At 31.6% G+C, this 13,256-nt stretch overlaps 5 protein-coding genes across 14 annotated transcripts; 3 read left to right on the top strand and 2 right to left on the bottom strand.

Annotated features, from left to right (window-relative positions):
• Window positions 1-369: 369 nt before the first annotated feature.
• Window positions 370-2,352, top strand: LOC136781415 (cell division cycle 7-related protein kinase-like). Of its 4 annotated transcripts, XM_066740312.1 has the most exons (9): window positions 371-557; window positions 616-835; window positions 952-1,045; window positions 1,117-1,259; window positions 1,319-1,433; window positions 1,506-1,680; window positions 1,752-1,901; window positions 1,989-2,086; window positions 2,179-2,352. In XM_066740312.1, the coding sequence occupies exons 1-9, from the start codon at window positions 530-532 to the stop codon at window positions 2,299-2,301; spliced, it is 1,146 nt and encodes a 381-aa protein (XP_066596409.1). In that variant the 5' UTR covers window positions 371-529; the 3' UTR covers window positions 2,302-2,352. The 4 variants fall into 4 exon arrangements, with proteins under 4 accessions (XP_066596411.1, XP_066596410.1, XP_066596409.1 ...); XM_066740314.1 differs by having other exon boundaries at window positions 370-557; window positions 1,752-2,086; window positions 2,167-2,320; XM_066740313.1 differs by having other exon boundaries at window positions 370-557; window positions 1,752-2,086; window positions 2,155-2,320.
• A 313-nt stretch (window positions 2,353-2,665) lies between these two features.
• Window positions 2,666-6,403, bottom strand: LOC136781412 (protein unc-45 homolog B-like). 3 transcript variants are annotated; one of them, XM_066740307.1, is made up of 4 exons: window positions 5,922-5,987; window positions 5,676-5,837; window positions 5,167-5,601; window positions 2,666-5,095 (listed from the first exon to the last, which is right to left on the bottom strand). In XM_066740307.1, exons 3-4 carry the CDS (start codon window positions 5,584-5,586, stop codon window positions 2,681-2,683), a joined length of 2,835 nt encoding a protein of 944 aa, XP_066596404.1. In that variant the 5' UTR covers window positions 5,587-5,601; window positions 5,676-5,837; window positions 5,922-5,987; the 3' UTR covers window positions 2,666-2,680. The 3 variants fall into 3 exon arrangements, with proteins under 3 accessions (XP_066596404.1, XP_066596405.1, XP_066596403.1); XM_066740308.1 differs by lacking the exons at window positions 5,676-5,837; window positions 5,922-5,987 and adding an exon at window positions 6,262-6,403; XM_066740306.1 differs by having other exon boundaries at window positions 5,676-5,967.
• Window positions 6,378-9,243, top strand: LOC136781417 (nonsense-mediated mRNA decay factor SMG9-like). Of its 3 annotated transcripts, none has more exons than XM_066740315.1 (9): window positions 6,378-6,512; window positions 6,892-7,082; window positions 7,147-7,193; window positions 7,271-7,460; window positions 7,525-7,821; window positions 7,907-8,172; window positions 8,256-8,367; window positions 8,442-8,570; window positions 9,103-9,243. In XM_066740315.1, the coding sequence occupies exons 2-8, from the start codon at window positions 6,937-6,939 to the stop codon at window positions 8,518-8,520; spliced, it is 1,137 nt and encodes a 378-aa protein (XP_066596412.1). In that variant the 5' UTR covers window positions 6,378-6,512; window positions 6,892-6,936; the 3' UTR covers window positions 8,521-8,570; window positions 9,103-9,243. The 3 variants fall into 3 exon arrangements, with proteins under 3 accessions (XP_066596412.1, XP_066596415.1, XP_066596414.1); XM_066740318.1 differs by having other exon boundaries at window positions 6,386-6,512; window positions 6,933-7,082; XM_066740317.1 differs by having other exon boundaries at window positions 6,389-6,512; window positions 6,846-7,082.
• LOC136781419 (protein Dr1-like) lies at window positions 8,578-13,167 on the bottom strand. Of its 3 annotated transcripts, none has more exons than XM_066740320.1 (2): window positions 13,012-13,167; window positions 8,578-9,288 (listed from the first exon to the last, which is right to left on the bottom strand). In XM_066740320.1, the coding sequence occupies exon 2, from the start codon at window positions 9,279-9,281 to the stop codon at window positions 8,778-8,780; it is 504 nt and encodes a 167-aa protein (XP_066596417.1). In that variant the 5' UTR covers window positions 9,282-9,288; window positions 13,012-13,167; the 3' UTR covers window positions 8,578-8,777. The 3 variants fall into 3 exon arrangements, with proteins under 3 accessions (XP_066596417.1, XP_066596419.1, XP_066596418.1); XM_066740322.1 differs by lacking the exon at window positions 13,012-13,167 and adding an exon at window positions 9,578-9,721; XM_066740321.1 differs by lacking the exon at window positions 13,012-13,167 and adding an exon at window positions 9,378-9,529.
• On the top strand, window positions 9,597-12,980 carry LOC136781413 (vascular endothelial growth factor receptor 1-like). Its single transcript, XM_066740309.1, has 9 exons — window positions 9,597-9,993; window positions 10,088-10,301; window positions 10,387-10,553; window positions 10,642-10,888; window positions 10,992-11,104; window positions 11,176-11,272; window positions 11,346-11,760; window positions 11,840-12,117; window positions 12,196-12,980. The coding sequence occupies exons 1-9, from the start codon at window positions 9,749-9,751 to the stop codon at window positions 12,634-12,636; spliced, it is 2,217 nt and encodes a 738-aa protein (XP_066596406.1). The 5' UTR covers window positions 9,597-9,748; the 3' UTR covers window positions 12,637-12,980.
• Window positions 13,168-13,256: the final 89 nt, after the last annotated feature.

The following is a 13,256-nucleotide window of genomic DNA, read 5'->3' as shown; positions in this document are numbered from 1 at the left end:
ACATTTTTCATTTAGTTCTAGAAAGACAATTCTTAACGAAAACCTAATAAACACGATGAATTTTAAATTGATAAAAAAGTTCTTGATTTATCATATTAAAGTCATTTTATAAATATGTAATATAATCGGAATATGTACATATACACTATATATAAATATATATATATAATTACGTCTGATTATAGCGATTATGGCCTGCGCGCTTTAGTCCAAATACTCCAAATAAATGAAAATAATCTACATTCTAATAATTCTATTGCTGCATTCCAATATGCCTTTTTTAGGTAAAGACTTCACTTCGATGTGTTTGAGAACACTGATTATTTACGTACTAAATGGCGCCAAAACGAAACGAAAATCTGAAGTTTTTGTATAAGGTTAAGTATACAGCTATTACAGGCATTACACTTACAGCTCGAATACGTATCATAGATGCGTAACACCACCAAAAAATATTTAAATTTTATAGAATGAAAATAATTTTTTTATTGCATTAAATATAAAGACGTAATAAATTGTTATATTAACAATGGAAATGTCGGCGGATATAACCGAAGGTAATGTTTTTGCAATATTCATACTTAAACTACAAATAATTTAAGTTATTTTTTTTAGATTCGCCAAATGATTGTGTTACTAATTTAATAAGTACCATGCCAAGTTTAAATGAATTGTTTCATATATATGGGAAAGTTGGAGAAGGCACGTTTAGTTCAGTTTTTTTAGGAATTTTAAAGAAATCAAAAAGTACCAAAAAGTTTGCTTTAAAATATTTAGTTCCTACTTCTCATCCAGATCGTGTAAAGCGGGAATTAGAATGCCTACAAAAAATTGGGTACAAATGTTTTAATTATTTTAGTATACTTTTGAATTTTATTATATTTATTTAGGTGGAATAAAATAGATAAATAAAATTTCTAGTAGTATAATAATTGTTATTCGAATTTTCAGTGGTACTGATCATATTGTTGGACTGGAAATGTGCTTAAGATATCAAGGATCCATAGTATTTGTAATGCCATATTTAAGACATAACAAATTTTCAGTAAGAGATCAAAGTTCATTTTTTGTTTTATCATTAAAGGAAGGAAATTATTACATTCTTTTTTTACTTAGGATTATGTACATGATATGAGTATTCAAGAAACAAAGGACTATATGCGAGCATTATTAACAGCTCTGAGAAGAGTTCATAAATTTAATGTCATTCATAGAGACATTAAGCCAACAAATTTTTTATATGACAGACATAATCGAAGGTACACTAAACTAGATAAAATTATTGTAGGACATAAAAATATCATTTCAACTTCCACAGGTACTTACTAGTTGATTTTGGATTGGCACAAAAAGTATCAAAGCCTAATACAATTAATCGTCCCAAGCAGACTGAGCTTCAACCTATGTCCCTTAAACGGAAAAGACTGGATGAAGTAAAGAAATGGATTATACATATTAAAATTTAATATTTTATATTTTAATATGTGTATAATTCATTTTTATAGAATACAAAAACATCTTTAAATATGGGAAGAAAGGTTGAAGAAAAGTGCTTTTGTTTTGGAAAGCCAAAGATATGTTCAATCTGTTTAATAAGACCAACAGAAACAGCACCAAGAGCAGGCACTCCTGGTTTCAGAGCTCCTGAGGTTTTACTAAAACACAATGCCCAAACATCTGGTAAGAAGCACTCAACTTTTTATTATTATTAAGCATATTTGTAATAAATGTGTCGAATGATTGAATTTTAGCTATAGATATTTGGGCCAGTGGAGTGATATTGTTGTGTATCCTTAGTGGTGCTATCTCATTTTTCCATGGACCAGACGATTGTTCAGCTTTGGCAGAAATAACTTCTGTATTTGGAACTTCAAAAGTACAGCAATATGCAAGACAATTGGGTGTGTTGGATCTTATTTTAGTTTTTTCATTTGGTTTTGATATGTTGCTATTATTGTTTATACTTTGTCTTTCATCTATTATCTCAGGAAAAAAAATAATATTTAGCGAAGAAATTCCAGAGACTGATATTATGCTCTTATGCCAAAAGTTAAGAAGAAGAAAAAGTAGTAATATACCCGATGAGGTAATTTTTAATTTGATTTTTTTTTATTTTAATATATTGCGATTTGTATGTAATAAACATAAAAATAGAAAAATACATAGGGCTTGATTTAGGAATCAACAAATATTGAATATCCACGGGAGGCTTACAGTTTATTAACCAGATTGCTCAGCATAAATTATAAAACACGAATTACAGCAGAAGAAGCTCTAAATGAACCATTCTTAAGACAATAGCTATTCATCTTGTTTTATTGTAAAAAAATATATCAAAAATTTTAAAAGTTCTAAAGGTAAAAAATATTTTTATATTAATCTTATGCTATTTTTCCTTAAAATTTTTATTGCATCTAAATGTTCAGAATAATTAGGTACACACTGTATTTACAATATTAATTCAATATATGAAATTAATGTACAATTAATTTTATAAATTTTATGACAATTATCATTGCTATTAGCAATAGAGTGCAAAATTTTGATTTACTAATAGATAACTGAACTTAACTAATTAAAACATTTTATGCAAAAGAAAAATATTATATATATTCAATACTTGTACTTAACACACCCATAAATAATTGTCAAAGTTTCTAAGTTTTAAATACAAAGATGCTCATTCAATGTTTTCAATATTATTTATTTCTGCTTGATCGTTATTTCGTTGAATTTCGGCATTATCGGTGTTCTTTTTTATAAGCTTCCATCTAGCAGCAGCCTCCAGCGCGGAATAAGCGAGCTCCTTAATTTTCTTATCTTTAAATTCTTCAATTTTGGTTAAGGCCATCAAAAGTTCCATTAAATCAGTCTTTATTAGTTTTGAAGCAATGTCCTTTTCACTTTCCATTAAATTAATAATGATAACTAGTCCTCGGTGTTGCAATTCGGAATTTGGATTGGCCAGTAAAAACTTTAATGAATCTAGCCACGATTTGGTCTCAAAAATTTTCCAGCAAACTTTCTTGCTCATCGAGGTCAGCATTGCTAAAGCTCCAGATGCAGCTTTACAAGTATCCTCATCCTCATCTTCGCAAAGAATCACCAAGTACTTGACTCTATCGTTTTCCTGCTCGAAGAATGTTACCGTGTCCTCGCACATTACTAAATTATTAATGACTTGAATGGACGCTTTTCTCAGCATTTCGTGATCCTCGTACATATAAGCTTCGATTTTAGGAAATCCACCCTCCTTCAGAATATGCTTCCTGGTACTATTATTAACACCAGCTATATTGCACAAGGCCATCATAGACTCAAAGTTCTCCAAAGCTGTGCAATCTGGATTTAGAAGATTCAGCAGAGGTCTGACCACTTCCATTATTCGTTGTCCAGGAAAAGCTGTTTCTGGATTTATAGTAATACCCAGTCTTGCCAAAGCCTGAGCAGCTTGTTTCTTGCCTTTGTCTGTTCCATCCAAAGCTAAAGGCAGCAAGGCTTTTGCTCCACCCTGTTGTACAACGAGACCCCTAACGTCTTGCTGACTGCAAATTGCATTAAAAACTCTGGCAATTAACTCTTTGCTATTCTGACTGTCCGTTTTTGAAAGAGCAACCAGAGCACTGGTTACTCCGGCTTTGGCTAAAGCTACCAGTCTTTTATTCACAAAATCAGGATCGTCCAGCTCATGCTCCTCAGGAATATGATGTTTAGCGAATTTGGCCAGCTCTATCATTTCCGGTATCATCTCTTGTTTATCATAAGCATTGCAAAGGTTCACCAAAGTTGTCACCACTCCATATAGAACAGATTGATCTCCGGTTTTAGCCAGCTCTATCATAGCTGCTACAGCCTCTTTATCTTCTATCAGCTTTTCCTTTACCTCAGCGTCGAATGTTAAGTAAGACAATCCCTCCACTGCCCACTTTTTCATATCCTTCTGCGTCTTCGGGTTTATCAAGAATCTCCTACAAGCTTCTGCCAATTTCTTTGTAGCTCCTTCAGCAAAAGGTCTAATCGTCGCATCTGTACCCCCAGAACTACCCAGTTTACACAATCCAACAAGTGCTCGTACTTTGATAGAATCATCTTTCGATTGGTACAATTTTTTTAAAATATTTACTCCCTGGTTTATAATAGCAGCAGCTTTGTCCTTTTTGGATGCTGCCGCTACAATACATTCACAAGCGACCTTTTGCTGCAAAGGATCATCTGTTCCAGCCATTACAAGAATCATCTCCATAATTCCTTCTTTCGCGATTATCGTGTTTCCTACGTCCAATGGACCGAGCAATAAAGTGGTTATTGCAACAACCACACGTACTTTTGATTCAATATCGGGTGTGAGTAGCTTATCCTTGATGAATTCCTCAATGGCATTTCTGAATTTATCCTTCGCGGCATCATAGTACATGTTTTCATAAATTATTGCCAAACACACGCTAGTTATTGTTCGTGTAGAGGGACTTATATCCATTGCAGATTCATATTTGTATTCTTCAAGCTCACTGGCAACTTCCATCAATCTTTGAAGTCCATTAATATCAATTAAACGTTCTGCCCAATTAAGAGCTGTGTAATGAACATTTCGCATGATCAATTCGATTATTGCATCTCTTGCTATGCCAGTAATTGTACGGCTAGTCATGCTGCAAACTAGACACGTCAATATTGTATCAATTTCTTTCTTGTACTTTTCACACATTTCTCTGTCTGGTTTCGTCTCGGTTTTATTATTCATTCCACTGAAGGTATTCAATATTGTTTGTAGACAATATTGGGCTGCATTTACTCTTTCCTGAGATTTACTGCTGAGCATCTCCAGAAACCATGGTACACCCATTATAGTCAGAATACTTTCCGTTCTAGGAACATTATCTTTGCAGAGTTCTGCAAGGATACGAATGGCTGAGATAATGATCTCTTCATTCTTTTCAAGTTTTAACAACCGTAAAATCATTTTAACTATTCCTTCCTTGAACATCAATTCAGCACCTGCATTTTCACGAGAGAGCACCAACAGATTATTCATTCCAGATTCACGTTTTTCCTTATCTCCTTCTAAATTAAAAGCAACTTCTAACATTTGAATAACCTATTTTAAACATATTATAATTAATATTTGTCACAGAGCTCTTTATATTTTTACTGCTTAGCTTTACATACCTTTGCGCTTACTCTTGAATTCTGTTTATACCGTTCTTGAACAATTTCATGCAACCGGGCAGCGGTAGGTTGAACTGCCTTGTTTCCAGGATCTGCATTAATAATATATCTTACATCCCGATAAGCTTCTTCATACCTTTCCATTGCCTCCAGTGCTTGACATCTTCGAAACAAGGCTTTTGGATCATTGGGAATTATTTCTAATGCTTTGTCACAATCTTTAATTGTTCTTTCATAATCATGTTGCTTGAGATATACTGCTGCACGATTTTTATAATACACAGCTCTCTCAGGATCATTGTCGCTAGTCAGTTTTATTGCTTCTGTATAAGAAGTTACGGCCTCTTCATAGTTTTCCTTTCTATAATCCTCATTGCCTTTCTCCTTCCATTCTTTAGAAGTCCAGCTAGATTTAGTCATTCTTATTTGTTCCCTCTATAAAGATTTTATACAAATAATTTATTCATAGGTAATAATCTATCTCTTAGTAATGCAAGTTTTTATTTTACCTTTCTATATTGCAACTTTTATAAATATAATATTTTATATAAAAAAATATTTTTCACTGATTAAATTATAATTCGTATTGCCACTCGCGGAATATTAATTTCTTCTGTTGCCTGAGCACCTCCCACAGTGTATAAAAAAGCAACAGAAATATCTAGATGATGCTAGAATATCGAAAGTTTATTTTAAACTTAGCTATAGTACTGGTGTGTGTAAATGATCTCGACAAATTAAAAATAGATTTAAACCTCAAATAGGTTATATACCGGCTGAAGCTTTTAACTATATACACAAAGCAATTTTATAATAAACCACTTTATAAATCAGTAAAATTAATATATTTGCAAATTATCCAAATTTTTTAATTACGTTTAGTTAGAAATTTTAATTTAATTAGATTGCTTAAATGAACATTTTGTTTATTTGGATCAAATTCATTTAATCGAGCAAGACACCAAGGAGGGTTGTTCTATGGGTGGACGGATATCGGACGGATATCGGACGGTCATCTTTGGTCATCTCCGTCGGCCAAGCTGGACAGCGGACTGCGGAGTAAGAACTTTTGTGACAAGAGTCCTAACTACTTACTAGTCCTGAACAGTCCTAAATGGTTCTGAATCCTGGTCACTGGTCAGTCCTGATCCTGTTGAGTCCTGCTGAGTGCTGACCCCTCACCCCTCTGCTCTATGATTCTATTGTTATCACCTGTCATTCCTGTCAGACAATAAAGAGACTCTGTGACCATAACCTAACTGAACCTAACTTTGAAAGTATGTGGTAAATTTGTAGATTAGGATTCATCCTCATTAAATTAGTAAATGGTATTACTGCCATTACTGGTAAGTGAAATAAAGTTGTGTAGTATGTATGTATACATATGTATGTACAACACAGCCTAAAACATCTTAGTGCATACTGCAGCTACTGTAAGGATAAAACTACAGCAGATATTAATTTTTATTACTTAGAACTTCTCAGAAATGCGTAGTATCAGATAGAGCTTCAAAAAGTTCATCTGAAAAATAGTGGTATCTTTTTAGTTATGGAAACAAATGTTCATTTCTTTGTAATTTGGGTTTTTAGACAAATTAAGTGATAAACATAAAAAAATTGCACATACTAATCATTTTTTGTTTATTTTAAATTAATAATGAATTTATTTTCCAATTAAGGTTAAACGTATATGAAGTGACTAAATGTTATTATTAATTATAACAGGTAGAAATTGTGTGAAATTATATAAATTTGTTTATATTAAGAAAAATGCTTGTCACAACTTCAAAAGATAATGATACTAAGGAAGGTGAAGGTCGAGCTGCAGTAAAAGTGGTTGATAGGCCAACCTTTATTTTAAAAACCCGAGAGGGTGAAAGCAGAGCAGTTTCACCAAGCCAGCGAAATGGAAACAAGTAAATAAATATTATACTTAATATTATTTAACATTTATGGATTGGATAAATATTTTAATTGTAGGAAAGAGCAGGAGTCGGCAACAAATTTATCAATTAAGTCACAAGACCGTAAGTTTCATTAAATTAATAAATTACAGTAAAAAATTTATTTCTATGATCATATAACTACTTATAAATTACTGTAGCACCAAAAACTACAATCACAATGTCTACCGAAATGACCAATTATGTTAAATTTATGGATGAAAATATGCAGCTTTGTGAACAACCCTTAGAATACTTATGCGATCAGCAAGATTTTTTGGTTGTGGGTATTTTGGGACCACAAGGTGTTGGAAAGTCAACGATAATGTCTTTTCTCACCTCAGAATATATGTATGTATGAATAATAACCAACTAATTCTTACAAATCCAAATTAGAAAATTTCTCTACTTTCAGATCAAATTTATTCCCAGCTCAGGAGTTATCTCATCATGAAAGTGGATCAAACTGCACAAGCGGAATAGATTTTTATGTGTCCAAAAACAGAGTAATTTATCTAGATACACAACCTATTTTATCTGCTTCATTAATAGATCACTCATCTACGTTTGATCAAAAAAAACAATCAACAGATTTTACTAATGCAGAAAGTAATTTAGAGTTACAGTCTTTGCAGTTTGCAGCATTTCTATTCTCTGTTTGTCATGTAATTATATTTGTTCAAGATTGGTTTGTTGATCCTGATATATTGAGGTATAAAACAATTATTATGTTTAAATATAATTAATACATATGTGGTACACATCAATGATAATGATTATAAATAAAAAATTCACAGGTTCTTGCAAACAGCAGAAATGTTAAAGCCAGCATCAACATCCACAATGGATCAAGATTATGTTGAATATAATCCACATATATTATTCCTACACAACAAAGCTGAATTACACGATTTCACACCAAATAATATTGAGAAAATGAAAGGATTTTATAGTAAAATATTTTCAGCCTCTAGACTGCGAACTCATAGCAGTTTAGACATGTGTGATTCTGTATCTGATGGAGGCTTGAATTTCTTTCTTGTACCAAAAATAACCAAAGAGGGTGATTATTATATAAAAGATTAGGTTCCTTAAATTCAAATGAAAACATTAAAAATAGTGATATCTGATTTGTAATATCCACAGATGATCCAGCAATTCATGAAGATAAAGAAAAGCTTATTAGAAAATTAAGAATGAAAATACATTCCATGACCTGCCATCCTATGACACCATCAACATTAACAGAAAGAAACTGGTAGGAAATTATAAAAAATTTATATAATCCTTGTACTTGTTTCATTATTATATTAAATGTATATCTTCTTTCAGGTACCATTATGTTTCTAAAGTTATGGAAGCCATAAAAAAGAGTCATCTTTCATCAGAGTATGGCAGATTAATGCCTTGAAGATACTTCCCTTAAAGAAGAAAACAGGATATTTAAATGAAAACCATATGGTAAGCTGTTAACTCTTATATTTCTGATATTAGTATTAATAATAAAATATACAAAGAATTATTAATCAATCCTTACATCTACTTATGTATGGCATATTCTTCAAAAACTTATTTACTTAACACAGGCTATTACATAAATTTATTTATAAGATTTTACCAATTTGTGTACATGATTTTATTATTTTGAAAATATTTCATTTTTACACTTTATGAGTAATCTTCTTGTTCACTGTCGGCTTGTTGCATAGATGCCATTTGTGCAACAGCTTGTAATTGCTGCCATTGCTGCAGTTCTACCACTGCCTGTTCTTCTCTTGCTTTTGCAAATAATTCCTGTTGTTGACGGAGAAGCTCTTCTTCAGGAATACCTAAGTTTTCTAATCTAGTACTCTGCCGTCTTCTTTTTGCTGCTACTGCTTTGCAATCTCGTAGAACAGCTTCCGCTTCTGCACTATAATCTCCAAAGCCCAACTTTTCAAGAGCTAATAAAATATGCTCAGCGTTAATCGTTTTCTTTTGCTGTTGGTTACAGATCTCATTAGCCTCAGATGACAATAAGTGGATGAATTCTGTACAACAATTAAGAATGAGCTCCCTAGATTCATAAGCCACCCTGACATGCGGCAAAATTTCTTTAATCATTTTGTTGATGGATGCACGAGGTAGGGTTAGCTCGTCATCCTCAGCTGGTGACATAGCAGCCGAGGCCATTTGGCTTCTGAAACATTTAAATATAATTAATATATGCGGGGCTCCTACGTTAAAGATAATATTTTAAGTTTTTATAAAGCTTATATAAAGTAATACATTTCAATAAACAACTTTAACTAAATAAACTTTTGTAATTCTTAATTATTTTTATCAATTACTCTCTTTGCTAGTGACAACACAACAGATATGTGATTGACTCAAAGTGTTCAATATTTATGCTTATCTCTTATCAAGGTCTTGCAGAATTCTCGGACTCCATTGAAAAGTTATCAGATAAGATTCTACCAGGTGCTTACCGAGCTAGCGATAGATTATCCCGAGATGGTTCCTTTTACTTTCAATATATGTGTGAGCGCTGAGGCATACGCTTTTGATTTGTATCCCAAAAGTAAAAATTAAATTAAAGCTATGTAAAAAATTTACCTGAAATTTTCCTCTAATATTTGGTCATGTGACAAGGAAAAGAGATGTTAGTTAAAGATAATAAATTATTTATCAATAAGGGGGGCGTGTTTTATATATTACTGGTGTGCTATTTTCTGGTTAACAAAGTTCATGGAAACAATAAAATTGGGACTACTGATGTTGTGCGGAATTTAACGGTAAAAGTAATTGAAGAACATTACTTTAAGGATAGTAACGTAAAGAATATATTGAAGTTAAATGTATCTTGGGTACCATCCAACAAAGGGGTAACACCTTCTTCTTACAGGTATTTTGCTAAAACAATATACCTTGTGAAAAAAATATCATTTATTTTAAATAGAAAAAAAATATAAACTTCACACAAAACTATATTTTCTTAGCATTTTAGTTACTGGTTTATCAGACAACCGGACGTATTTTAAATGCCCTGAGAAATCAATATATTATACAACCAAAAATAATCAAGAGAGGGAAGTGATTTTACCAAAAAGAATATCCTCTAGTGATATACCGGAAATAGTTTTTTTACACAATTGTTCTTATCGTGTTGTTGTTTATGCAAATCCAAGAACTCAACGCTCAGAAAAAACAGAAGTATATTTCATATCGTCCCCTTTTTTTCTAATAATATGTACTTTAAATTATTTGATATAACTTGACGTTCAACATTCTATTATAGTTAATTTACACGATTCCAAATTGTGTCGGCGATAAATGCAATTGCACCGGTACAAACGTAGAATTACCAAAGCCAAAAGTAGACGTACTGTTAGAACCAAATAGAAGCGTTATTATAAAATGGAAAACGTTTACAAGCGCTCGAGCTGTAAGAGGATTTATAATAAGGTAACAAATTTACAGAAAATATTCCAATATATACAAATGTAATTTCGTAGGTAGAAAATGTTAAAACTCAATAATAAAAATCTCTCAGTATTGGCATTCCAGTTTTAATATCAACAGCAGGATTACGTGTTTATAATAATACGAGAATTGGAAACGCAACAGCCACATGCACAGCTTTTTCGTGGGATTCGTACGTTGATGGAAAATTAATAAAATTGAAATCTGATGATAAAATAATAGTAACTGCTTTTGATGAATACAATTGCTATGGTCCAGAAGGATTTTACATTATACAATCACAAGACACGAAATTTGTGGAGCAAAATGCAACAATTGTATGGGATTAGTTTTTAATTAATATTTAATTGTATAATTAAAATACCATTTTCATTTATTTTTAATATTTATTGCATTTTATTTTAAATTAATTTATTTTAGTGGTATGCTTCTGGTGGAATTGTCAGTATTATCATTGTGATAGGAGCTATTAAAATCCTGAGTCAAAGAAAAAAGACCGATCATATTTTGTGGACAAATGAGCTTAATTCAAAGTAATTATTCAATTTTAATTAATCTATTAAGTCAGCTGCGTTTCATTTTTATGAATTTATCAATCTTTTAGTACCAGCAAACTGAACCCAATACCAAAATGCAAATTTCAGTGGGCAGAAGTTATACTCAAAAATAAAAATGTCTTGTATGTTGAGCAAGAAGTTGAGGTAGTTATTTTCATAATTACAACTAAACAACATTGTTTCCGACTTTTATTAAACTCTTTAAGTTATTTTTTAGGGATTACTTTATAAAAATTATAACGATTCCTTGGAAATTCCTAACAAATGTGTAAAGCTTATTCGTGAATTGGGTGAAGGTCAATTTGGAAAGGTTTATCTTGGACACCTAGAGGATAATGATGGAACAAATGTTGCTGTTAAAATGGCTAACAATTCCAATCCAGCAAAGGAATTTGAAGCACGGTTACAGCTAATGGAAGAAATTGAAATGATGAAAGCTGCAGGGCCACATCCTCATCTGGTACGAATGATTGGATACTGTTCCTTTCCAAAGAAGCCAATGTGTATAATTCTAGAATATTTGCAAGGTGGAGATTTGCTGGCATATTTGTATTCAAGAAGAGATGCTGAGAACAAATATGCTAAACAGCCAGAAGTGAATGGTTACATTCATCAACCCAGGATCTCTGAAAGTAATTATTGCTCTTTGCAATTTATACATCTATACACATTATAGCTTATTAAACTATTTATCAAATGTAATTGATACAGCATTATACACAACCATCTGCTCCCAAAGAAGTTTCAACAGTGTGAGTACTAGCAGCAATAATGAAGACAAAAATTTCTTAGGAAAGTATATAAACATACAAAAAAACATAACAAACACAAAATTTGAAAACAATTGGTATGGAAAAATCGATTATTATCAATTTCTTCAATTTGCTTTGGATATCGCTAGGGGAATGGCACATTTGGAGTTAAAAGGAATCACTCACAGAGATCTTGCAGCTAGGAATATTTTGATCACTGCAGATTTAACACTAAAAGTAATAAGAAGAAGCAAGAACTTAAAAATATTTAGTCAGAAATACATTACACTAAAAGCTATTTAAATTTAATTATAGATTTCAGATTTTGGACTTTCTCGCAATGGAATTTACATTATGAGCAATATACCAGGAAGTATGAAACCTTTGCCAATCCGCTGGATGTCTCCAGAAGCAATACGGGATAGAGAATTTTCATCAAAAAGTGATGTCTGGTCGTTTGGGGTAGTTCTTTGGGAAATTGCAACTCTAGGCACTTTTCCTTATCCAAATATATCCGATCAACAATTATTACATTATGTGTTACACAATCAAGGTCGTTTAGAGAAACCAATAAGTATATCAAACGAAGTATATGACTTAATGCTTCAATGCTGGTCTTCTCAGCCCCATAGAAGACCAAATTTTGAAAATTTAATCCTATCCTTAAAACTTTTGGAAGAAACTCTTCATACCCCACAATGCAATACAAACCCATGCTATGTTTTATTATCCAGTAATGTAGATAAAATAACTTAGATTTTTACCAAAGTTAAGTAAAATTTTATTTACAGAAGACAAAAATAAATTGAATAAAATGTATAAATAATTAATTTTCATTCTCATAATCACACCTTTATTAAAAAAAGAGCTAAAGATATTAAGGCTATTGTATACTAACGTAATTTTTGTACACTATTTTAAAAAAACTTGATAAAACTGAAGAAGAAAATAATGAAGAATGATATTATACCAATCTGCTTAAATAGGGAAATGAATCTGATTTTTAAAAGATTGTTAAATATGAACAAAAGTGAAGTTAATTCTTACAAAGAAACGTCAAGTATTGAACATCTTGTAAATTCTCTTGGATTAAAGATTAATAGGTTTATGAAAAAAGAGAATGATACTTACAAATTGTTACACTAACGTTCTCGAAAAGACAATGCAAATGACTTTTTGTTGTTAAAAAAACTTTCGAACTTGACTCAATAGATTCGATGCCTTTAATTAAGGTTAGAAAACTATAAAATATAATGTGTGAAGCAGTATGAAGTTAGCAGCCAAGACTCAAAATTCAATAGTTCTGAATACAGTACTGAGTTAATTTAAAGAGCCGGTCGGCTCGGTCTGTAGTCGGTCGGTATGCAACATACATA

This window comes from Prorops nasuta, unplaced genomic scaffold, assembly GCF_024137725.1.
Source record: "Prorops nasuta isolate Cenicafe-Biocafe unplaced genomic scaffold, Cenicafe_Pnas_1.2 PNAS00022, whole genome shotgun sequence".
Classification (NCBI taxonomy): Eukaryota; Metazoa; Arthropoda; class Insecta; order Hymenoptera; family Bethylidae; genus Prorops; species Prorops nasuta.
This window is presented reverse-complemented; position numbering and strand designations above follow the sequence as displayed.

Coding starts and splice junctions, on each gene's coding strand:
- LOC136781415 (XM_066740311.1), top strand. CDS start 530: ATGGAAATGTCGGCGGATATAACCGAAG. Junction 1,260..1,318: donor TATGACAGACATAATCGAAG/GTACACTAAACT, acceptor CAACTTCCACAG/GTACTTACTAGTTGATTTTG. Junction 1,681..1,751: donor ACACAATGCCCAAACATCTG/GTAAGAAGCACT, acceptor ATTGAATTTTAG/CTATAGATATTTGGGCCAGT.
- LOC136781412 (XM_066740308.1), bottom strand. CDS start 5,586: ATGACTAAATCTAGCTGGACTTCTAAAGAATGGAAGGAGAAAGGCAAT. Junction 5,096..5,166: donor ATTCAAGAGTAAGCGCAAAG/GTATGTAAAGCT, acceptor TGTTTAAAATAG/GTTATTCAAATGTTAGAAGT.
- LOC136781417 (XM_066740315.1), top strand. CDS start 6,937: ATGCTTGTCACAACTTCAAAAGATAATGATACTAAGGAAGGTGAAGGT. Junction 7,194..7,270: donor ATCAATTAAGTCACAAGACC/GTAAGTTTCATT, acceptor AAATTACTGTAG/CACCAAAAACTACAATCACA. Junction 8,173..8,255: donor ACCAAAAATAACCAAAGAGG/GTGATTATTATA, acceptor TAATATCCACAG/ATGATCCAGCAATTCATGAA.
- LOC136781419 (XM_066740320.1), bottom strand. CDS start 9,281: ATGGCCTCGGCTGCTATGTCACCAGCTGAGGATGACGAGCTAACCCTA.
- LOC136781413 (XM_066740309.1), top strand. CDS start 9,749: ATGTTAGTTAAAGATAATAAATTATTTATCAATAAGGGGGGCGTGTTT. Junction 11,273..11,345: donor ATGTTGAGCAAGAAGTTGAG/GTAGTTATTTTC, acceptor GTTATTTTTTAG/GGATTACTTTATAAAAATTA. Junction 12,118..12,195: donor CTGCAGATTTAACACTAAAA/GTAATAAGAAGA, acceptor ATTTAATTATAG/ATTTCAGATTTTGGACTTTC.